Source organism: Corvus moneduloides, chromosome 2 (genome assembly GCF_009650955.1).
Source record: "Corvus moneduloides isolate bCorMon1 chromosome 2, bCorMon1.pri, whole genome shotgun sequence".
NCBI lineage: Eukaryota > Metazoa > Chordata > Aves > Passeriformes > Corvidae > Corvus > Corvus moneduloides.
In genome coordinates, this window is record NC_045477.1 from 21,595,029 (window position 1) to 21,620,699 (window position 25,671).

Genomic DNA, 25,671 nt, shown 5'->3' on the forward strand with positions numbered 1-25,671 from the left:
TTTAATAGATTCAGGGTTTTTATTAGATTTTCCATGTGAACATTACAATTTATAATACATCATATCTAGTTTGACCTCCAGAATGAATCTAATTTAGTACATCATGGTATTAGTAAAAACAAGCCTGATAAGTGGGCTAAACTTCCAACTAGTATCTTCGTATCCTTCAGACAAGGCAAGCTAGAATGTCAATCACTTTACAGACATTTAAGTAGTGTTTTCCAAAAACCACCCAGCCCCAAATTAAACTAGGAAGCGAATACAATTTAAAGCAGGAAAGATTTGGTCATTTCCCTCCCCCCAGCAGAATTTAATTAACAGCTATAGTTTTGCCTCATTACGGTTTTGGATCTCAATTAAAAATCCTGGAGTCTGTCGGGATGGAATCGCACGTGTCAGTCGCCGTCTTCGGGGCAGCTGCTTAGCGGTAGCCGGGCCCGGGCTGGGTGTAGCCCTGAGGCCCGAAGGGCGGACGGCTGCGGGCGTAGGGGTTGGGCCCGCTGGGCGGCGGGGTCATGGTGCTGCCGGGCGGGGGCGTGAAGCCGGGCCGCGGCTGGAAGGTGCCCGGCGCCGCCTGGGAGCCGCTGTAGGCGGCGGGCTGGGAGGCCTGCGTGGTGTAGGGCTGCGGGGGGAAGCTGCCCGCCGGGTACTGCGGCGGCTGCTGCGCCGGCAGCTGCTGCGCCTGCCCCGGGAAGGTGGCGGCCGGGGCCGGGGCAGGCGCCTGGCTGTAGGCCGGGAACTGCTGGGCTTGCTGTGACGGGGGCTGCTGCTGGCTGTAGCCTGCTGGAAAGGCAGAGAGCAAGGTGGGGTGAGAGACACTAAAGAACCGTGGGTGCCTGCAGAAAGACTTTTTGTTTTCATGTTCACAGTGACAAACGCAAAACGATGCAGGAAGCACAGAAAAGGCAAACCAAGCGTGAGCTGCGAGTTTTCCTGCCCTTCACATAAGCGCACGGCCGAGGTTTTGGTGCACACCGTGGCAGCACAGCACACTGACAACAGTTACTATAAAACAGTTTTCCTGTGACTGACAAGAAATGAAGAAAAAAGACAAGGAGTCTTTTCCTTAATATCACACAAAAAATAAAGTCTTCATTGGCAAATGAGGCGAAATTCAACCCTTTTCCCAAATAAAACCTCCAAATTAAACTGTCATGAAAATACTCTCAGGGTTTAATATAAGTCATACCTTTGGATAAATCATAGGTGTTTTCAGTTCCTTAGAGTTAAATATGAAAAGGGTGTGTAGAACAGAATACTTTAGCACAAAACTTCCATTTACACATGTCGCAAATTTGATTTTTCTGTCTAAAACCAGCTTCCAAAGGGAATTTCTCTTCTCAAAAATTTTAAAATAGAACAAAGTCCTTTCATGAAGAAATAGCTACTTTTATCCATAATGAAACACACCTGCAGCTACTTGCAATGAAACCTCTCCAGTGACTGGAATCCTGTCAGCATTAAACACCAGACACACAAATTATTAAAAGTGCACAGCCCTCAACGGAAAGAGTAAGGGTAAGAATGCACTGGAGTAAACTCACCTTGAAACTGGCATCAAAATTTACTCATGAGACAAACCACTGAAGGGTCCATTTTTACAACCAGGTATAAATAGCCACTGTTGCCTAGTAGATCTACAAGAGTGGGAAGGGATCCTGCTCTTGGGGAGACATGGGTTTAAAAGGAGACAATACTCATGGGAACTAAAGCAACACAAACAAAAAGATCCTATGACTCAACATCTTCAAAGGCTGCTGTCAATAGGTCCTCAAAAAAACACCCTGTTTCTGAAGATTAGGTTAATTGTGAAATAAGTTATGAGACACAGAGGTGCCTCAATAAGTTTTTGGTGGCGTTTCATTCATACTTGACAATGATGTTGACTGGAACGCAAAACTCACATTGCACTGCAGCTTTCACAGGAACATCAGTAAAATGATGGATGAGATAATGGTAGGATATGACTAGAAAGCAAGTTGGAATTCCTTTGTTTGCCCACCCAGTTTTTAAGCCTAGAGAGTCAGACAGACCCTTCTACTTCCAGCAGGCTTGTTACTTCTGAAATTAGACCTCAGCACATCTGTCACTGTATTCTAATTACAAAGGTGGGGGGGAGAAATCTGCAGAGAACAAGATACCATTTAGACACTCAAACCAACCAGCTCTCACACAGTGCACAGGAACAAGGTCTGAGGTACAAACCTTCAATCCAAGTATTCTAGGGTTCTTATCCAAGCTAAGCATGGAATTTCTCCGTGAGCTCTGCAAATCCACTCATCTATATAAAAATTGATCAACTCCTACTGTGCACCAAGAAAAGGTCACACTGGCTCTGAGTCACTTAATGGGAGTCTTTTGTTTAGTTTAAGGAAGATTTTTTAAAACAAGGAATGATAAGTGCTTTGTATCATTTTCTAAAAGTATTAAAGCAAAATGCAATTTGTTACAGAATCTACTCTTACAGGTTCATCCCTAAACCTCATCGGGATTTATCATTCCTAGCATATACTAAGCATTCCTAGATGCCAGCTACTTCTAAAGGAAGTAACTGAAAAGTTCTGAGGTCAAGTTTATTTTTGGTATACACCAAAGCCAGCTTTTCATATTTCACTGCACATAAACCACGAGTGCACTAAAATATTCTTCTGCTAAAAGTCTACTGTCACCTTAAGGTATCAGCAAAATCAAAAACTAAAAAAAAACCTATCACTTGAAAGTTTCTCTGGGATTTACAATATTTGTAGTAGCCAAGGATTTACTGAATGACAACTACCGTGTTTACACCACTAAATTTTGCACATGGAGATCATTCTAGATGCAAGAAATAGGGGCCATCTTTAGACACCTTCAATATTTAAGGAAGCTAAATTGGGATGTTTCACTTGCTTGCTAGAATCCCATGATTGCAGAAGATAATCCTGAAGGCTGCGCATCCTTCAGGTGATTCATTTTGCCTGCCTTTCTAACAAGGCGTTCTGCTGATTAGTAATGAAGTCTACCTTCAATCAAGTAGGACTGAGACAGCAGAACTCTGACTACGTATCAACAATGTAAACAGCTACAGTGTTCTCTTCCTGGCAATTTCTGAATTGTGCCACTTCCCATAAGGAACCTGGGCAGCCCAGCACCCTGACCTGCCCCACAGGGTCAGGAACTGCTGACAGGGCCGGGTGCTGCAGGAGAGGTCCTACAGCTGAGCTGCTGTTGCAGAGCTGCTTACCTGGGTACTGCACGCCGTACTGCTGCTGGGGCTGAGCCTGCGGCTGCTGAGCAGGGTAACCAGGCTGCTGGTACTGCTGATACATCTGACCTAGGGATTAAAAACGCATTTCATTGAAGCCCAGTACCCTGGTGCATTACAGCAAACAATACCCTGACAGTTCAACATCACAGAAACAAACCCAATGACACCGAAGTACAGATTTTAGTTGCTGAAACATGTTGTTCTGACTAAATAATGTTTATCTAAAGAGTTCTAATTTGGTATGCGAGGCTTACTATTGCACATTTTCAGAGGCTGCCAGAAGCTATGCACCTTAGTTAGCACTACTCTTGTTGGTAACAGACCAGGAATCTTTAAACATCTCCATTACTGCTCCAGAACTTACACTGTAAATTAAAGTACTTCAGAAGTTAAACATGTCCTCAGATTGTCTGTTTAGATTAGGTTTTTAAGACCATTTCTGCAACCAAGTACTGTAAGCAGAGTGGTACATTATTTATGCTTACCACATTTTCCAGATAAGTCATCCATCTTTTAGCATCGCCAAGTCTTCTTAAGAGACCCAGGGGTATACACCCGAAGCAAAAATAAAACCATACATTCTTAAGCTTGGGTAGTCCAAGTCAATGCTTATTTTTCCTACATTCACTGTTTTCAATTTCTTGGCCAGAAGAGGCAGAATATTTGTTTAGACAACCTATGGGTCCTGTTGAGGCTTTATGCTTCTGCTGTTTTTCAATCTAGTAAGTCACAGTCAAAGAACAAAATCAATTATCTGCCAAAACTAAAGCTTAGCTGAACTGAAGCAGACATGGAAACTTTACTATTATGAAGTGTTACTGTATTATTATTCATTCTGCAAAGACCAGCAGACTGTATAAATAGACTGTAAACTCTGTCTTTGGAGCCACACCGAGACAAAAGCAACTCAACTCTACTCCGAGTCCTCCCAGACAGACCCCTGTCCACACTGATTTAAACTCCTTATTTCTTCTTTATCTGCATTATTTGTAGCTGAAAGGAACGGTATTTTACATGCACACTAAGGTGTTCTGAATACTTCATAATGATGCAGTCACTTAAACTATTATTTGGTGCGCAATTATTGTGGGATGATGAGAGTGCTGAACACAAGGCTGGAAGAGAATTTAAGCCTGTTAGCTTGATGTTTAAGAATTAGAAACTCAGAAAGCGTGTTTTCTCTTTCTTAAACTCATTTGACACGGGGAAGTTCTGGGAGAATAACCAGCAGGCTGCCCGTCCTGGGATAATTCCCTGCAGGCTAACAGAGAGACCACACTGGCACCTGCTGGAAATCCCAGGTAAAGGGATAGCAAAGGAACAGCATGGAGTTTTACCAAAGGTTTCTGAGAAGGCTTGCTGTCTTCTCCAAGGCTGAGGCATTACTGAGGAACAGAGAGGTGTTCCAGTGCCATTCAAGAAAACATTTTAAATTTACAGCCATGAATACAGGCAGGGATCCTATGGGTCCTCAGATACAGAGTCTTCTCTCTCCCTGGATTTTTATTCTGAAAACTAGATGACCTACAGCATCAGTGTCTGGTTTTGTACTTAGCAGTGCTTATTGCAGTGAAGGATCTGCCAGCATTTACCATTGTTCCTGTGCACTGAAAAAGACTTTTAGTCTGATTCAGAATAAAGACCATTTACATATATTCACACAACATTCTCTTCCCTAGAAGATCATGAAGTGCTTATGGGAATGAGATTTTACATGTATTTCAGTAAGGACTAAAAAAGCAGTATTACATAATTGGTTCTTCTCTGTGTTCAGGACTGAATTTAGTGGTAGAAAAGCACCGGCCACAAAACACAGCACTGTATTAGAATATCTTTGCTGGATTGATTTAATTCAAATTAGTGAATACTGAAAACTTCTCAAGGGAGGCAGCCCTTCAGTAGTATCAGCACACAGAAGTGAGTTGAGTTGGTATTCACATGTAACAACAACCTAATAACCAATCATAATCATCACAGCATTTACTGGCAGAGAATGCCATTAAAAAATAATCCCTGATATAACCAGAATGACTGACACATGACTGGCATCACCAGTTTACTTGTATCTTCAAAATACTGGGAAAGTGTGTGGGGGAAGCAGAGCTTGGGGTGTTTTGGGTTTTTTTAAGAAGTGAACTAATAATTTCAAACTAGTTTCAAAACTAGTTTCTAACAGAACCTGCTCTTCACCAGCAGTGCCATATATGTGAGTTCATCCTCTTGAAAACCTAACAATCAAAACTTATCCAAAGTTCTGGCTGAGTTATGGCTCTATGGGGACAGCACAAGCCCCCAATTACGACTGGACTGAGGTGCTATCAAACCTCTGTGAAGTATGGAAAACTACTCCATGTTTCAAAGGAAAGTCTTTGAACACTGTGGAATAAAGTTGGTAATTGCAACTACTTTACCCAGCTTTGGTAAGACGCTGATGTTTATCATATGCATACAAGGCACAGCAAAAGCAATCCTCCTCATATTTCTAATGAACTGATCTCTGATCTCTTCCCCAAAGACTAAACCATGGAGTGAAGAAAATATAATCAATACTTAAAATATTGCAGTAGCAATAATAAAAACTATATAAAACTAAAGATCAAACCCTTTATAATTATTAGTGTTGCACTATACTTTCCTTGATCCAAGTTCAGAAAAATCACTACATCTACTCTGATACATGAGCCTAGATAACTTCTTCCCCAAGTAAGATGAGTTTTATTGAAACAAATACTTTTCCCCTTCCCTGGTGTTAGCAGCCATACAGGATTCCAAGCTAGTGCTGCTAGTGCTTTTAAGTGTTTCATTTCTTTGTTTCAGTTCTAGTTTAACAGCAACACTTAAAACTTCTTACCTTACTGTATTAAACGAAACTAAAAAAAACAAACTCAAAATGCAAATTCAGTAGCTGAGAATATGGTTTCTGAACATTAAATTTTCTGGCTGCCAACAGAAGAACCTGGAGCCCTTTTTTGCAAAAGTAACTTTTATACATAAATGCCAAACCACTCTAAGCTATTTAAAGACAAAAATGTCTCTTGCTATAACACTTGACTAATAAGCAAAAAAAGGCTGAAAGCTGCAAAAGAAGTAACCTCCACTGCAACCAACAGTATTCATACCTCTTTAAATATACATAACTACTAGCTGTTCAAATACTCTGCTTGATCAAAATATTACTTATTCCCTTCAGGCAAGACAATCCAAGTGACTATGGATACTGTGACCACCATCTCACACGTGTTGAGCATTACATCATTAAAGCAAGCATCAGGGGGCTCTCACTTGTGCCTACACCAGCACAGAAACAACTTTATATTATTCTTCATACGGAGGAAGAAGTAGCAAAGCAGGTTATTTCACAGACAGTTTAATCCAGAAGTGTGCAGGTCAAAATGCTCAGTGCACTTAGAAAATAGGAACAGAAAAAAATGATGCCCAGATGTAGGAAACCTCAAAATAGGTTAATTTTGAGAAGTTGCATAGCATGTTAAAGGGCATAGTGCAAACAAATCTGAATAGCAGAGTTAAGACCTTAAACTTTAAAGGACAGCCAGGTGGGGCTCTCAGGAGTTATAAGGAACTCCATGCATTTAAGATGTTACAAGGTTTAACTTGACCAGCACAGAGCCATACACAAAAAGGAAGCAACGAAAAAATGGCTCCAGTCTGTCAGATAGAAATGATGAGTAAACAACACTTTTAATACATAGTAGACAAGTCCACAAACTGTTAGTTGAGTGAAAGCTCGACACAACACACAGTGTATGACATAAGCACAGATGCAAGCAGAAAACAGTACCATGAAAATTCTCTCATGTTACACCGCCTGCCCTTTCAAACAGAGCCACTGCTCCACCTGCTGTTTCTGTACTGAACAGCACGGGCAGCGAGGACAAAAGCTGTTCTGCCTAGGGGCATACATCGATTTGCAGTTTGGTATCCACTTTTAGGTCTGCTAATTGAAGGCAGAATCAGACACCATCCTTCACATCTCGGACAATAGAAAAGCACGGTGCTTACCTTCCACCTGCCCCGTCTGTGGCTGTGTGCTGGGGTAGGGCGGCTGCTGTGCCTGAACCCCAGGGGGATGGGCTGCAGAAGAGGAGGAAGCTATGCTGTCCGGCGTTCCTGATCGCTCTTCTGCAGGGGCACTGGGTGGTCCTAGAGGAGCAAGAACAAGTACGTGAGATGAACAGATGTGAAATAAAAAATTCTCATATAAGAATTTTTGCAAATATTTTTAACGTTTTTTCCACATCAGATTTACATCTGTGTGTCACGCCCAAGCTAAAACTAAGTGTATATTTACACATCTTAAAAATATTTGAGGGGGGGAATTTTCCACCTGTCTCTAGATCACTCAGATTTCATTCTTTTGAGGAACTTAACTCATTTGTGAGTTAAAACCCTTCATGATAGCATACTTTTTCAACAGCTTCAAGAGTTAACCTTGTACACACACACACCAAGAGCTGCCACGTTTGGACACAACATGCACTTACCTATTTTTTCTAATCTGGAGAAAAGGTGAAAGGTTGTGATGCCATGAAGATTTTTTGCCTTTTCTTTTATATCCCTTTTATACCTTTTTTACAACTTCTGTATTCTTAGTGCTTTTTCCCTACATTCTTGAACTTGTTTGTCAAGCTGAGAGACTAAACATTTTAGAAGCTTCATAGTTAGGGATCAGTGTGCCCCAGACCCCAAGGTCCTCTCCAGAACACATTCTGTAAACTGAGATAGAACCATCCAGGAGAAGGCTCCTTGGGGAGGGGGGCTCACTTGAGCCTCTCACTGGGGAATCTTTGATAGATATGCTAACTAGTAAAACCTATAATGTTATACCAGATCTATTGTGGGTGTGCATTTTTGCAGGGTGCATTTCAGTGCATTTGACCTGGATATAATGCACCCAAGGATCCTTAAAATAAATACCAAGGTAAAATCCCTTTTTCCCTTCTAACCGTGTATGACTCTTGATTTTAAGACCAGGAAAAGGCATCAGATGCATGGAAGTATCCAAATGGATTAGTGAACCACATGGACCAGGCCACAAAGTGTTTTACTGATAGTCAAATGGCATGTGAACAGAAAACCGCCAAAGAGGTGTTAAAATCACACTCCCAGACATGATATGGCAGGCTTCAGTCCAAAAGCAATTGACTGCTCTGCTAATTCTGAAAATATTCCAGCTGGAACCCAAAGACAGCATAGAATCAGGGAATTCAAATTTTCTCTACATTAGTAAGAAGTTCTGAAACACACATGTGAACAAATATAAAATACTACAATTTAATGCAAAATATTTTGTTAGAAACATGGAAACTTAAACCTGGATCTTTCCAACTGTATGAATGCTATGAGACTCTACTTTCAAATACACACTTAAAGTTAAGCACAAGTACTACAGCTGCTGCCAATTTGCAATTTTAAGAATGTTATATTTACACAATATAAATATGCATCCAACAAGCCCCTAATTGTGTTTTCATGTTAACCTTATTAGGGGAAACTTAATTAAATTTGCCTTCTTCTTGATTTGCATTTATATACATAACTGCAGGATTACAGCTTTAGAAATGGGATTTCTTATATCCTGCTTAAATGGTCCTCTGTGGAGGTCTTTGTACGTTCAATGAATGGTCAAGTCAGTTCAATCTCTCAGAAGCAAATATTGAACTACCACTGCTCAAAACATTAACTGAAACTGACAAAACCACTCATTCAAAAATTAGCTCAAATTTTCTGCCAGTTGTGCTTCACTTGCTATTGCTTACTTGTTCAGAGAGCCCATTGCAAGTTTTCAAGTACCATCAAACCTTTTTCAGGCTTGTGAAAGAACCATGCTGTGACAATACCCAAAATGTGCCATGGAGGAAGAGATCACACAATAGGCCTGGCCTACAGACCAGTACCTCACACTGAAGTCAACCACTCTCTGTGGGTACAATTTTGAATCCTGCATAGACACAATCCCACACCTATTCTTTTACTCCACACTTTTGCCATGGCAGCCACACTGAAGAAATAAGCTCCAGATGCTACTGGCTTGCTCATCTGTATCATCACTTCATGTATTATATAAAACTCACTTGCTCTGAAGCTGAGAGTACACAGCAAATCCTGTTAGCTAACAGCAGTTTCATTTTCATGTTTAAATGCACCATTAAACCTTGCCAGGCCCACACAGATTCTGTGCAAAATCACTTCCCTATGTTCTGCATTGCACTCCTTATCACATTCAACATTGCTTTTCTAGCTTCAGCTATCCTGTCTCAAACTGATGGCATTCAGTTTAGTATAATCAGTTTTCATATGCTCAGCATTCTACTAGTAGGGCCAACAGTCCTCCAGCTCTTCAAAAACAAATGTAAGTCAGACAAGTATGTTATTCCTTTCTGTTAATAGTACAAAAGTTGACTCTATTTACTTCTAACACGAGACAGAGAAAAGGTGGGGTCATATAACACATCCTGACTGACCCAAACAGCAGAAGCACAAGCCAAGAACATGAACTGCAAGATCAAACCCTAAAGCAGAGCAATGGGTTCTTCTATCACTGGCAGATAACAATTAAGTTAGTCTACACAATAGCTTTAAGTAATTCAAATTTTTTTAAAAATGAAGCCGTTTTCTACTCCAAGCTAAAACACAATGCTAAAATCAACAGCAACATTTCAACATTTTGTATACGAACGTTAGCACATAGATACAACACCTTAACACAGCAAATTTTAGAATTCTGAAAAGAAATAGTGAACACAGAACACAGCTTAATATATCCAAAATACACATGCTTTGTTACAAATCAAAACTGGAGTCATTGATTATGAACAGATTAAGCTTTCCTTTTCACCAGCCACATCCTTACCTGACACCTGATCATCTGTCAAGCCAAAGGCTGACATGACATTCTTGCTGATTTCATCCTGGTTCTTTAGTGGATCGAATGCAGACATGCTCGCTGCTATAACTTGAGTGGATGGCTTAACATTAGCGTCAGCAGCAGCAGGCTTTTCATCCCTACCATCTACAGCATCTACAAAGCAAAACGCCCAGTTACCAGCTCTCCAGAACTGAAACACCAGCACACACACATTGCACTACAGCAACCTTAACACCGCAGAGTTGAGGGCTTTAGAAATTTAACTGTTGAAATGGGCACATTAGGATAACAGCAAAGAATCACTGCTGTATCTGGGATGGATCACAAAGCTTAGGTTTCTTTCACAGTTACTTAAAGATACACTAACACTGAGGAGTATCAATATCCTATACCACACGTTCTGAAATTCAAAGGCACAAAGCTCCTGCTTCAAACAAATGAATTGACTACAAAGAATTCAAAATAAGAAAAACATACAGGATAGTTCCAGCTTATTATGGTGTTTTATCACTGCAGTTTCTGGTTTGTACTCTACTTTTCTCCACTAATTTTTCCTAAGCTGATAGGTGAAGTTGAGATCTTTGCAACTATACACGTAACTGAATTGCTCAGAATTGCCTTGCCTAATTAGTGCTACATTTTCTGTTAAAAACAAACTAGTACAGATAGATACAGACTGGCTAGTTTTGTTTACACTCTTAGATCATCACTCTAACCTCCTTCCAAATAGGTTGTAACGAGAATCCATGGTATTCCATTGAAATTAGAATTTGCATATACTGTAGGAACAGGGCTGGGATTTTTTTAAGCAGCAAAAGCAGTAAAATTTAAAAGTGCAGATACAAAAGCAACATTTCTTAAAAGGCAGGCTGATGTTCTTCTTTCACCTCTTTACTCAGAGCACTGTACTTCATGACTTTGTGTCATTATTTTCTGTGTCCAGCTGACCCAAACTCTGAAGTTGAGCAAACAGAGATACAATGTTTGCAGCAGTACAACTGCCCTAAGCTAGGAGATCAAGACCTCAAAACTGTGAGAATAAGACTTTCTTTCCCATTTTGCCCTCCCCCAAAAATCCTTTCCCACTCCTACCTGCACCCTTGTGCTGCTTACCCTGAGACAGCTCTGATGCTGGTCTGAGCTCAAAATGTGTGGATTCAATTTCCTAACCTGGCAAAAAAAGTGGATATAATTTTTGCTGAATTCACTTCTTACTGTTTTAGTGAATCAAACTTGCTTAGCAACACTAGATAAGCACCAGAGCTAGCCCAAAGTAAGCAGAGGGACTACTCAACTGCGAGCAAGAACTCTTCAGCAACAACAAACTATTAATTTAGCTAAAAGCCCTTTCAAGACATTGCTGGGATTCACAGGTGTTAGTTACAGTGTTTTCATACATTGCAACAAAACCTCGGATTCTGAAGTTTCATTCCTAAGTTAGTTCAGTGCTTTACTCCACATACCTCAAATGAAAGTTCAGTCTCTGAAATAGCTAAAGCTATTAAAAATTAAGTTCTGGGCCATCAAGCAACAATTAAGAATGATCCATGTTTCATTTTGTTAAACAGCACACCACTCTGCAAATCAAAGCAAACAACCCTTTGCCAGGCTGCCTACCACTCTCAGGCAGATTAGTGGAAAGCCCTGGATCCGCTGGTGGTTCTAAACAGTCCAGTAAACGATTGACTTTATTGCGAAGTTCTATCAGCTCTCGGCGCAGGTACTTCACCTGGTTAGATTCTAGGGGTCTCGGTTGTCCATTCACTGCAAAACAGCAATTAGATAAACTTAAGACTGTAGCTAACATCCAGTTCTAACCTTCAGTTTAAGATGACAAAAAAAAATTCAAACTCTTACTTGCTTGTAGCATCATCATCCTTTATGAAGTTTAAAGTGACAAAGTTTAGTCCACACAGACTGAACTCATTCTAGAGCTTACTGTTCCTTTAATAGAATCTCAGTTCAGCAAAAGCTCCAGTACCAAAGCAAAGTCCACAGTAAGCGTCCCTTTAGAACTAACGCAGCACACGCGACACTGCGGCAACTCATGAATCAGGTCAGCGTCCAGGTTAAAGGCAGGAGCTATTCCTTGGAACTAGATGCTAAGTTACCTACAGCAGCTTGAAAATACAGAACTTTTACACAAAGGCTAAAGGATAAATGTTAAGATCTATTCAGCTCCAAGCAACTAACACTAGTTTGGAGCAGTGTACCAGTAACACTGTAAGATAATCGTCAGCTTCAAATTCTCATGCACCTGTGAAGAAAACCCTACAAATGCTAGAGAGTGGAAGATAACATGGAAAAGAGCACTAAGGAAGAAAAGAACCACTGATCACATGTATATGTACATATGCCAAATACTTTGAGCAATCTTATAAAAAGCAGTAGTTTCAGTTTCCATTAAGTTCAGAAGTCTCATGAAAAACATCACGAGAAACCAGATATCATGTATTAATTCAGCAGTTCTAATGTACCGATTGCCTTTTCTTCACCTTATAAGCTGACAAATTTAAAGTTTTTTGTACCTTCCAGTGAAGCCTACTGCCTGAATCTTAATAAATATTATTTAGAAGAAATTGAAAAATACAGTCTTCTATACTTACCAAACAATGTCAGTTTAAGTATCCTACTGCATTGAATTGCAAATGAGAGATCTGAGCTATCAAAAATTGTTATAAGATCTCCATCTGAAAAGAATAAGAAAAAGTTACATTAAAATCATAGCCTGTGACTACTGAACTTTACATTAGGACAGAAATGTTCCTTCATTACTCAAACCCAAATTTCCCTATTTGATTGTGAGGTCACTAGAAAAAAATGTTTATTATTTTAGTGCAAGAATCAGCGTGCAAAAAAATCATGCACAGAAGGTAAGACAGAAGCATGACTGGTTCCAAAAGTTCCAAATTAGCCCTTTGATGTTCCATATAGCACATCATTCTTTTATGTTTACATACAGGATGAAATATTAGAGCTAAGAATTTGCAAAGTCCGACACCAGAAAGAATGATGCTACCAGTTAAAAGTGAAATGCCTCTGCTGAGTGCCTCCAGAACCATGCTGTTCATGAACAGACAGGAGTCAGATAAATGGCCCAAACCAAACCCAACTCAATTTTTAAAAATCAAAACACAGATGCTGACAAGGGAAAATTTCAAATGTCTAGAACACTTCCTCAGGTTATATTCAGAACACATGAGTTGCAAGACTATCACCATTCCCTTGCTGAAAAACAAAGTTCATGTGTAGAAGTGAATATTAAAGATCCCTCTCAGCTTTAACACACAAATAAGTATGAACACATGAAGATGCCAAAGTAGTCAGAAGAAAACTTCTCTCAAACAGGAATTTGACATAAAGTCACAGATCTTAGGCATGGGTTTCTCCCATGTCACATGTCAGAGGATCCTAATGAATTTGCGCACTGCCATCAGTCACAGGAACTATATTACAACTGGATGGAATCATTTATTTTTAAGATACAAAGGGCCATACACAAAGCACTGATCACCTTTAATCGTATTAATTAATCGTACCTCAAAAGAGATACCAAGTTCCCATTAAGTCTGGTCTCTCACGATTTTTGAGTCAAGAAAAGCTACATTAACATCTTTACTTACTCAACAAAATCACAACTAAAACAAGACTATTGTCTTTGGCAGGACAGATTTTCTAGTGTTTAACATATTCCACAGGTTATTAATAGCTTAAATGAACCCAAGCTAAGCAGTGCAAAGGAAAGAGTGGGAGCACATTATCAGGAAAACGGGTACTGGCACAAGGGATAGCAGGCACACTTCCTGCCAGGGCAGTTTGATGACTTCGAACTGAGGTGAAACACCATCTAGTGATGTTTCACCTTGAAAAGCAACAGTGTTTAGACAAATGACACACAGCTTGGAACAAAGCCAACTCCAGGCTGCCCAGGTTCCTCCAAAAACGCTGTAGCAAGCAGGCTCTCTGGACAAGACACAGGAACACGTTTTCCATTACAGATTACTGCCTAAAAATTTTGAATGTATATAAATTCCTTACACATTGGTGACAAAGGCAAACAACCTGTATATAAGTTATGGTTAAAATTTTCAAATAAATTAATACTTCAGTATGAACAGTCATAAAATATGTGATACCAAGTCAAAAACAGCTCAGAATTTGAAGAACTACATATTCTCATTTTGTAATACCTGACTACAAGTAACACCTCTGCAATGGAAGGTTTTTTTAAGTACAGTATTATTAATAACACCTCGCAGTGCCTGTCAGTCTTCAAAGAAGGTGCTTTCTAACAAAATAAAGTTGCAAATACTAATGAAGTGATGGCATAAAAAATAATTTTCAAGTTTTCCCGAAAGAAATACTGCTGCCTCCAAAGATTTTTTTTTATGCTCTGTCTCCACTTTCACAATCTCAAAAGACATCTGTTGATAGCAGTATCAGTCATGGATTCTCTGACTAGAGACTGGAAAGTCTCCAGAAATGAGGGCTCCAAACCCCACCAGGCAGCCTGCTCCAGTGACACACTGCCCTCCTCGCCAAAACTCAGGCTCAGCCTCTCAAACTGCAATTTCTGGGTGCTGCCATCCGGCGCTACTGCAAACAGGTCACATTCAATGGTCTTTGCAACTCCCATTCTACTCTAAGCTGCTCTGAACTCTGCCCTCAGCCCCCTCAGCACAGTGAATAAGCCCAGCTCCCTCCCGTGCTCCCTGAAGGCCACCTGCACAAAGCCCCTCCCTGTCCTCACCACACCCTGCTGGACCCTCTGCAGCTTTTCCAAGTCTCTTTGTCCTGGAGTGCACACATTAAAAGCGAGCACAGACAAGCAGCCTCACTGTTGCCACCTCACCAGTGTGAGGAAGAGGAAGATCAGTGTCCCTGTTTGCCATTATGATCCATAACGGGACTTAGACAATCAGACTTAATCAAAGTTAAACAGATTTTTTTTTCTTTGGCAGTAAAGGGGGATGGGATGAGGTATGCGTTCCCTCCAACTCACATGCTTCCTCCAGCTTTTCTAACCTTTCCTAAATGCTGATACCAAAATCCACTGGTGTCTTAACACAAAGCCCTTCTATTCCTTATTATCCTGGTAACACAATAAATGATAATTACTTCCCTTAGCAATCCACAACATTGGCAAACCATCCTTTGATGCTCTTCTGTCATATCAGTCAACACTCAGATTCACTGCCTGAACAAAGATGCATGTTCTAAACAGTCTATCCTGCACAGTGAAATGAAAATGCACATCAATACACATGGCTTATATGGATTAATGTCATCCAAAAGAACTGGGATCATTCCATCTCAATTCTCCCTCACCTACTTTAACCTTTAGGTTAAAGGCATTTTCAAATAATGAATAATTACCTATTTTAAATTGTTAGCAGAAAAAAAAGGCTGAGAAGCACCAAGTACAGAATCTTGTTAGATGCATGACGTCAGTTCTGTGATTCCTATTGATAGCCACCAAGTTATTATCCAAGTAGAGTATATGCCAGGATTCATAAGACACATGTCAAGCCATAGAAATAGCTGATAATTTAAGTATATTAGATTTAGCAAAAAAACTTTTCATCTTAAGGAATATCAATGAAGCTTAATTCCTGTTATCATGACACACTATTACACAATGTTAATTATTTTCTGTTGGAAAACAGAACAGACCTTCCTTTATTTTCTCTACTAATCTTGTTATTTTAAGAACTTATCTTTCTCATTTTTACAAGGGACACAGCTTTCCCTCTCTACAATTTCTGATGTATCACATTCTCTGCTATGCCAATTATAATTTTTTTACCTTTCTATAAACTAGTGACACCCTTAACTAATGAATGGACTGCAAGGTATTTTAGCATTAATGCTGCATCACCATGATGCATTTCAAGCTTTATGACATTAGAAATCTGCCTCATTCCTTTGCCCTGGCAGCTGTTTCCTCATCTACTAAGCTTCATTATCTACTAGATTTATCTACCCTTATATTTCTCATTTAGTCAATTTTTGAAAAAACAAAACCAAAACAAAATCCCACACAAACAAAAATCCACACTACATCAAAATGTAGTTTTCCTTCACCGATAAATTTCCCAAAGGCTGAGAGATTACTGACTAACATAGCAGCTTGAATACATGCAGTATGAGTAAACAATCCATTATTTGCTCTGACACGGAGACACCAACTTCTATTTTAAGGTAATGAAGAACAAGAGCAAAAAGGCCAACCTCACATTACACCCTCTGTTTTAAATTCAAGCATAACTTAAAAAAAAGTGAAGTTCTTGTTATTGGCTCTATAGGGCCTTTTAGCATGTGCAACTCAGTAACATGGCGTGCTTAAGATGCAATTTTACTCTTTGATTCATACAAATTCACTACTGACAGTTCTCATTAGTTTGTTTGGGGTTGGGGGTTTTTTTGCTGACATTGGGTTTTACGTGCTCAAGAAGATTAAATAGGACATGAAAATTGTTTCATATCTAGCAGACCAATTTCCTTAGCTCAGGAGTTTGAAAGATGCCAGCTTGAATCTAGAACTTGACTTCACAAAGCAATATTCAACCTGAGACTTCTTTTTAAGCACCACATAAGCTAAATACAATGTAGGAATATGGAGCGGTAGATGAAGCATTCTTTGAATGCTCAAAGACTGTGCACATGAATTTGGAGAAGACACAGATGGACATTGTTAGACCAGTTTAAGATACCTCCTTGTAACAGATCCAGACAAGCATTCCTGCAGGTCTTAGGGGATAAATAACAAAATAGAAACAACTAAAATATATACATTCCAATGCACCTCATGACTGAAATAGATTTAAAGAATCTTAGCTTAGTTGAAATGAAGTTAACGATATCACAGCTCTCATATGACAAGAAAATTGAAGCCTTGTTAACCTTTTCCTTGATCACTTGCAACTACCTCTGATACTAACATTTATTTGTTTTTAGTAGTGATGATCAGCTAGGATAGTATACACTGAAATCACAGTGGAATAGGAGTACATTCTGTGTAGGGGGTGAGCTCTGGCTGGATGCCAGGTATCCACCAAGGCCATTCTATCACTCTCTTCCACAAGTGGCTGGGCAGAGAACATACAGTGAAAGGACAAGATACAAGACAGGAGCAGGGAGAGATAACAAATTGATTACTGTCATGGGCAAAACAGACTCCAGCTTGGGGAAATTAACTGAATTTATTACCAGACAAAATCAGAGCAAGCTAATGAAAAATAAAACAATCTTAAAATCACCTTTCAACCCCTCCTTCCTTTCCAGCCTCTATCTCTTCCTCCCCCAGTGGTGCAGGGGCACACAGAATGAAGATTATGGTTTTTGCCACTGCTTAGGCAGAGGAGTCCTTCCCCTGCTCCAGCTTGGGGTCCCTCCCATGGGAGAGTCCTCCGTGAACTTCTCCAATGTGAGTGCATCCCACTGCCAACAGTTCCTCAGGAACTGCTCCAACATGGGTCACTTTTCCATAGCATGCAGTCCTTCAACAACAGCCCGCTCCACTATGGGTCCCGCCCAGTGTCACAAGTCCTACCAGGAAACCTGCTTGAGTATGGGCTCCTCTCTCCATGGGTCTGCAGGTCCCTGCCAGGAGCCTGTTCCAGCACAGGCCTCCCATGGGGTCACAGCCTCTTCCCAGGCATCCACCTGCTCCAGTGTGAGGCTCCTCCAGAGGCTGCAGGTGGATCTCTGCACTTCCACTGATCTCCATGGGCGGCGGGGGCACATCCTGCCTTACCATGGACTGCACTATGGGCTGCAGGGGAATCTCAGCTCTGGTGCCTGGAGCACCTCCTTCCCCTCCTCCTCCACTGACGTGGGTGTCTGCAGAGCTGTTCCTCTCACATATCCTTGCTCCTCTCTTCTCTGGCCACAATTACATCTGTGCTATAACTTTTTTTTTCCTTTTTAACTATGTTACCACAGACACATTACCACCATTTCTGATTGATTCAGCCTTGGCCAGCAGCGTATCTGTCCTGGAGCTGCCTGGCTTTGGCCTCCCCTGTAGCCCCTCCACTACCAAAACCTGGCCACACAAACCCAATACAATTCTGAGACAAAGAAAGCTAAAAGTAAAAGCAGGAAGTCTCTAGACTGTAAAAGACAACCAAAGAATGAACCCATAATTACTGTCTCCATCATACACCATTATCTTATTTTGAATAAAACAGAGACAGTAATATACACTAAAAACCCCAGAAGAATATACTTGAAGAACAGGTAAGAATGCAAAAAAACCCAAAGTAACTAGAAGCTTTAACCTGAAGAAAAAGCATCCAATCTCCTTTCACCTTTCTCATTCCAGAAAGTAAAAAAAAAAATTACGTGGTAAGAGGGAAAACAAAACCACCACAAATCCACTGAGTACCCTTCCACTACAGATCAAGACCCAAAATATTAGGCCTACACTGCTTATCTATTTTGATAAGCAGCATCACAAAAGCTTCGTGAACCTAAAAAAATTGTCTCAGGGTCATTCAAAGTGAAATTTTATTGATTAGATACAAGAACAAAAGTTATTTGATATTTTAGGTACCACAAACAGCAATGAAGTTTCCTAGGCCTATTAAGAAAAATGAACCTGACTGCTTCAGTAAAGTAGCACTTTTTACTGTATAACAGCATAATTATCACAGTCTTTAAGAGACTTTGGATTTTATCACTTCATTCCAAGTTTCATTTTATCAACACCATCCCTCTGTCCCAGATTAAGTCATTTATCCATTCCCCACTGATATTCTAAGAGGAAAAACCCTCCAATCACAACTTTGTCTCAATGCATCTCAAATAGGGCTCTTTTCATTCTGTGGAAGTCCTTAAGGTTATGTTTGTTTTAACACTAATTATCAATATTTTCTTTGGAACAACCAATGTGCAATTCAAATGGTCCCACGGAGAAACGACAACTTTTCATACATATTTCAAGTTAAAATTATTATTCTAATCTTTACTGATGGATGAAAACAATCAAGAATTAGTACCACATAAATCATGTTTTCAGTCTTATAAAGAAGCTTGTGTTAGGTCATACATGTTTATTCTCTTTTCACCTTCAAACCCACTGAAAACTCAAAAAAATGGTTAAATGAGTGAACAGAAGAGAAACCTGCAATCAGCTTCCTGCAACAGCAAAAAATGTACTTTCAGAGAGAAAAAATGGAGGAAATATTTCAGAAAAAAATTGAGTAAATGTTGTTAAGAGAGCCTAACAAGAGACACAGCTTCTATATTGTCTGATTAAAAAGATTTCACAAGAAATCACTTGCATTTGCCCATGACACTGGACAATTCTGAAAGGTGAATTTCAAAGTTTTTATCCATAGATAAAACATATCGGAACAACAGTAGTCAACTAAATTTCAACAGCAGTAATTAAACCTTACCTTCATCTTTATATTTTATTGTGACTTCATCATTGCTCAGAAGTTTTCCTCTAAAAACTCTTTGCATCATTAGCACCAATTCATCATAGGTGATATCTTCATTATGAATAGGGATTCTCCTAATATCTTCCCCAAGCTGAGCTTTGATGATCAGCTTCCCACTTAAGTCCAGCTGCCCATTCATGGTGGATTTCTTATCGCCTGCAGACCTGTTAGGAGCAAAACATTAAAAACATTTCAGAAAACTCAACTGTTAGTTATTTTAGTCTATCTGATGACAGTTGTGCAGCTTTACATTATCATCTGACTCGATTACTTTTACATGCCCCCAGTTATGAAAAAGAACAAATGGCTTTTTTTTTCATTGAAGAAATGACTGCCAGAACAAATATATCAAAGATTATAGGCTGTAAGGTGGCTTTACTAAGGGGATCAAGCTGAATCATGTATTTTTTCTTGAACAAAGAAGTGCAGAGCTAAACACCCATTATCACATGGATGATCAGAACTGAGGGTTCTTCCCCAGACAGGAAGATACACAATTTTCAAATTTTGATTGAGATATTTTAATCAAGATTTCAGACTTTTAAAAGCAGTTGAGAAGACCACACATTAGCTACTCATGGGGCTCAACACGTGGTCAGAACAGTCTGTTACTCTCAGCATTTTAAGAAGTGAGCAACTGCTCCAACTTAATAGGAAGTGCAACAAAGCCATCTTGTGTCCTAGCAGCACACAACATATACTTCTGTTATACCTTTATCACTTTACGTAAGAAAATTTTAAAATTACCACTTTGTATGAAGCATCTCTCACTTGAAAACACAAAGGCTTTACATTTAAAAATCTGAAATGACAGTGAAGTTACTCAAAAGAGGAATGAGAAGGAAAAAAACCCCACAAACAAGAGATCCAGGTAGTTAGTCAAATGTGCTCTCCTATTTTCACTGCTCTGGACAGGGTCAAAACAATAGATCTGGAATGAGGAGCAACTAAAGAAGCAGTTTTATCTTAACATTTGAAGTACAGTTACTGGAGATCTTAAAATGTAGACAGCCCACATCCAAATCAAGATTTCTGAAGCCACACGCAGGCAAGTATGTTGCTCATTCTCTTGTGCAAGAACTCTTCTCAGAGATATGCAGCTATTTCTCCCTTACCTTTAAGGATGTTGTAACACAGTGCCTTATGAGAAAAATGAATTTTGCTATAGTCAGTCTATTTTTAAGTACTGCACTAAAAATTAATTCTCTCCTACCAGAAACAAGACACTCAGCTAAAGCCTTTAATACATTCCTTGATGCACCTGTATAAATTAAAATCTACTGTTTCAGTGACAATATTTTGCATTAAAATGATACAGTATGATGCTATCTTTAGATTGCAATTAAATTTCTGGTGGGGTTGGTAATTAACTTAATATAAAGCAGATTTCAGGCAAATCTCTTTGTTTAGCCCAAAGAGATAGAAGCAATTATTGAACAAAACTCACTCTCCTCACCACACATAAGAGGAGGTAGGTGGATACAGTCTAATTGCAGGGAAAAGGGACCTGCAATTAACAGAGCCACGTTGCTGCTGAGATACTGTGATGAAACAGTGAAGTTTATAGTATTGTTAATGCTCGCTAATGCATTATTCAGGTTTTGCAACATAGGAGTCTTGACTGCAGGCACATCAACCCATTCTGATTAACTTTAAATTAGATTTAAAAGCATAGGGTTTTGCACAATTTGGTTGGTTGTTGGATTTTTTTTTATTTAAGCATTAAAAAATAAAACAATATCGACCCACGGGTTTCCTTTCATTTCCTTGCCAAAAATATCCATTTAACATTACCTTGTCTGTTTTAGTGATGCTGGATTATTGGACAGTTTTCCCACCTCACTTCAGGACTGAGTTAGGACAAGCCGCCATGCACTGTCAGTGCCAGAGAACAGTAAGCTGCATCAGAAAAGAAACATATTTACAGTCACACTTCCCTAGAATGACACAATTCACATCAATCTTTCATTTTAGAACATTTTAGTGAATATACACAATTTAAAAAGCCCTTGCTTTATCCATAATGTAACAATCAGATTTACACTTTTGAGTATTATAGAATTTGAGTTCATCTAAAGTAGATCTTGAACAAGACTTCTAATTTCATAATAGATTATTTTTTCTAAATTTTCTAATAGCATGTAGGAATTCCTAACAGTAATGTATTCCTTTCCAGGACAATCTCCAAGAGATGATTTAGCATACAGAACAGTCCAGTAAGGAACACACCTGGCTCCTTCCTCTGACCCCACGGGTGTACCCTACTGGCAAGCTCTTCTCTCTCACATGCACAGCTGATTTCAAACATCCATAATCTGGTTTTTAGATGATTCACTGCTAACCAGAGAAAAACAGTAGGTTCCCCTCATCCACATAAAGCTGGGCTTCCCAGCTCTCCTCTTTCAACCGAACTGGAAGTAAACTGGAACATAAAGGATGAAGGCAGAGAACAAGCAAACCCCAGAGAAGACACAAAGCCACTCTCTGGTTCTCAAATGCTGGCAGCTGCTCCCCTCATCCTGGGTATGAAATGCTCCCCTTTAAAAAGGGTTGTGCCTGCTCCTGACAGCAAGAGACTGTTGTGACATACTAACCAGGCGAACAGCAAGAAGCTACTTTTCTGATGCCTGACTCATGTTTTATGAAGTGAGTAAGGCATGAAGATAGTGCCCCTTTCACCCCAGACCTGCTACAGCTCCACTGCTAAGCTCACTGCACTGGACAAATACGGGATACAGATAATGCATCTAAGAGTGGTTTAACCAAAGAGTTCACGTAGCTACCCCCTCATGTTGTTTAAACATTAGAGCTGAGCACTGGTTTTGCTTCTTCAGCATTACAATATATGCTACTCAGAAACTGTTAGTAGTAAGAAATGAACCTCATCTCTAAGTCCTAAACATACACATTTTGGTGAACACATAGCTGAACTCCTGCAGCCTTTCAACAGCTTGAACGTATCATTCGTATCTTTGTGCAAGGAAAGAAGCTACTGAAATGACTTACTTACCAGCATCACCCAGAGAAACCTCCTCTCTATCAATGACTATGAAAAGGTAGCAGGAAAATATTTAAACGCGCTTTTTTTTGGTCCAGCTGTTCTCCATTCTGCTTGAAGGTGTCCAGATTTAAAGACACAGATTCTAAACACTGCAGCTGTTTGCAAGCGTTACAGAAAACTATGTGAAATGTTCAAATTACTGAATTACACAGCATTAAAGCTTTTTCCCCTCACTGTGACACAGCTGAACGGATGACTCCATTGAGAGAATTTTTCAGAGAACACATCCAGAATGCACACTAATGAGCTTTTTAACAGAATCAACGTGTGTCTACTTTCCTGGGGAGGGGTGGGGGGGAATCAACCAACCAAAAAACATTTATGTCTCCATGTTTCCGATTAAAGATTGCTTCCCATAAGAATCACACTGACAATCTTTCTAACCTTCCTGGTGTAGCACATGCATTTAGCAGGTACAGACTTTTCCTCCCCTCCCGGGTCACTTTCTATTCACATCATGCACTAATCTAGGTGGTGCATGTGGACAGGGACTGCCCAATCTAGGCCAGTCACTTCAGGATCCCCTCTAAAACCAGCATCCCATCACCACATCGTATTTCACTACCATTTTTGCACAACAGCAGAGAAAAACAGCCTTGCCTAGGCAAGGGAAGGACAGGCACTCCTGTTTCAAGTTAAGGATCAGGGTGAAGCCGACAGGAACACGGACAAGGACTGCCTCCCAAACGCCACTCCGGAGTGAGCCATGAGTTTTCCCAAGACAGCTGGCGGGGGGGTGAAGGGAGGGAGCAGAAAGGAGAAGAGCTCTTTTCGGTTTTCTCCAGTTCCCATACGGGCAGGCCCGGCCGAAACAGGAACAGGAGTCACAGCCATTCCCCGCCTGGCAATGAGGAGTCGGCAGCTCCTGTGGCTCCCAAGGGAAAGCGGCTGGGTGACCCAGGGAACACCCGGCCGTACAGAAGGAGGGATCCCGGGATCTCCCGCTCCCCCGGGCCCAGGAGGCCGCGGGGCGCTTTCCGCCTCCCTCAGCCGCGGCCGGGGGGACGCGAGGGGTCTACCGGCCCCTCCGCCAGGGGCCGCGTCGCCCCTGGCACCGGGGAACGATGGAGGGGAGGAGGGGATGGTCGCCTCACCCCAAACCCAAGGCTGCCCCTCTCCCCCTCCTTCCCGCCGCCTCCACAGACGGCTGCCCCTAGGAGCAGCCCCCGCTCTCTTACTGTGGCTTCTCCACCGTCCCGCCGGTGCAGCCCCCCCGTCCAGCCCCGCGCGAGCCCGGGCCCGGCCGCCGCCGCCCGTACGTGGCAGGGCAGAGAGAAGGGGCCGGAGCGAGGCCGGGCCTGCGCGAGCCGCGCGCCTGCGCGCTCCGCCGCGCGGGGCCCCGGCCCCTCCCGTGGGCTGAGGAGGGGCCCGACATGGCCGCCCGGCCGCTGCTCGGCGGGGCCGCGCGCTGACACAGGATTTCTTTCGAAATACGACCCTTGGCCTTCGTAGGCTGGTGGTGCTCAGAGAAGAAAGGGGCTGTAAAATTCCCCTGTACTTGTTAGACACCGCCAACCACACACAGGAGCCATTCATCCTTGAATGGTCGCATCCAGGTATTCATTATTATCGTACACTCAACACGCACTCACACTCTCCTGTCTTGCATTCAGAGCTTGTCCCCCTAACAGAAAAAAACATTAATCTGTAGCTAATTTCCGGAGTTTTGTCAGTCGAAGGTGCGGGAATGGATTTGTAAGGGCGCCTCTCCCAGATTTACTGGAACTGGACCTCATGTTACTCTGGGATATTTGAGATTTCCGCTGCCTTTCTTCATGCAGCAGTGAAGCCACGCTGTGCTGGTACTTAGGAGAGAGGTGCCTATGCAGAGCAATCTAAAGCACAACTGTGCTTAGTTATTTCCTGGGGTTAAAGATGCCTCTGAAAAGACACCTTTTCCTTTAGTATCTTAAAAAGCAAAGCTTCCAAATAGTGTTTTCTGCCAGGACAAGAAAAATGCCAGTTGTTTGATTTTTGTAGTATTTGTCCTTGCTGAGAGCTCTGTCCCTGCCTGAGGAGCGTCCAACAAGAAGTAAGCAGATTGAAAATGGAGGTGAGAACTTGAAATAGAAGTGAGAAAAGAGGAACACGATACAAATTTTTATTCTAAACATTTCAAGGAGGAGGAGGAGCATGGTTCAGGAGGCTTCTTTGCTAACTTACAAAATATTCAGAAAATATTTGGGTATTTTTAATGAAAAAAACTTTGCTTTAAAAAATATGGGAAAGATCTGGAAAACTGGACAAGATTATACTTTCTGCCGCTCATATTTCATTCCTTTGTACTGATGATTCAGTCCTTCCCCAATCCATTTCTTTATCAAAGCAGTGTTTCCAAGGTTTTAACAAGAAACTTTGTGATCCCTAAAGTCTACATATCACAAACAATACCAAAGTTCACTACACTATGAAGATAAATATATTCCACGTGTAGATAAGAGCTGAACTATTGTTCCTGTAACAATTTAGCATATAACCTGAAAAAGATCATTTTACTTTGTTCAATTTCCGAAATTAGGATTCCCCAGATAAAAGAAAAAAAAAGCCATAAAATATATAATTTGGAGGGGGGGGGGGCTATTCTGAAAATGTTTGGTATTAAGCAAGACATGTTCAGTGTTGGCTATAACAGGATTTTATTCACATCTGAAATACTTAGAGACAGGATGCTTAATTATTAAAATAAGTCAACATTTCCAATTCAATACTTCAAATTCTTCTTGGGACTTTTGATTGTTTTCTGGGATAATATGGAAACAATATTTTTATTAGTTTTTTAAAAGAGATATTCAAAATTAAATGGGATGTTCTTTAGAGAATACTTCTCTTTGTGGGGAAAAATATCAGTGATTAGAAATAGTATCACTTATTTGAGGAGCCATCCTCATAGTGCCTAGCTATGTTTTACAACACAACCAAGTATCATCCTTCCTAAACCACACAAATTTCTAAAGGAAAATTTCTCAAGGAAATTGAAGGAATTGCCAAAAGCAAGCATTATACATTGGACTTAGAAACAAAAAATGGA

General features: G+C 40.6%; 1 protein-coding gene across 4 annotated transcripts; it reads right to left on the reverse strand.

Moving 5' to 3' along the window:
- TFG (trafficking from ER to golgi regulator) lies at positions 1 to 23,976 on the reverse strand. Of its 4 annotated transcripts, none has more exons than XM_032098406.1 (9): positions 23,822 to 23,976; positions 21,377 to 21,481; positions 19,538 to 19,746; positions 12,740 to 12,823; positions 11,751 to 11,897; positions 10,119 to 10,286; positions 7,268 to 7,408; positions 3,224 to 3,313; positions 1 to 780 (listed from the first exon to the last, which is right to left on the reverse strand). In XM_032098406.1, exons 3-9 carry the CDS (start codon positions 19,719 to 19,721, stop codon positions 422 to 424), a joined length of 1,173 nt encoding a protein of 390 aa, XP_031954297.1. In that variant the 5' UTR covers positions 19,722 to 19,746; positions 21,377 to 21,481; positions 23,822 to 23,976; the 3' UTR covers positions 1 to 421. The 4 variants fall into 4 exon arrangements, with proteins under 4 accessions (XP_031954297.1, XP_031954296.1, XP_031954299.1 ...); XM_032098405.1 differs by having other exon boundaries at positions 1 to 783; XM_032098408.1 differs by lacking the exon at positions 10,119 to 10,286.
- Between the last annotated feature and the right edge of the window lie 1,695 nt (positions 23,977 to 25,671).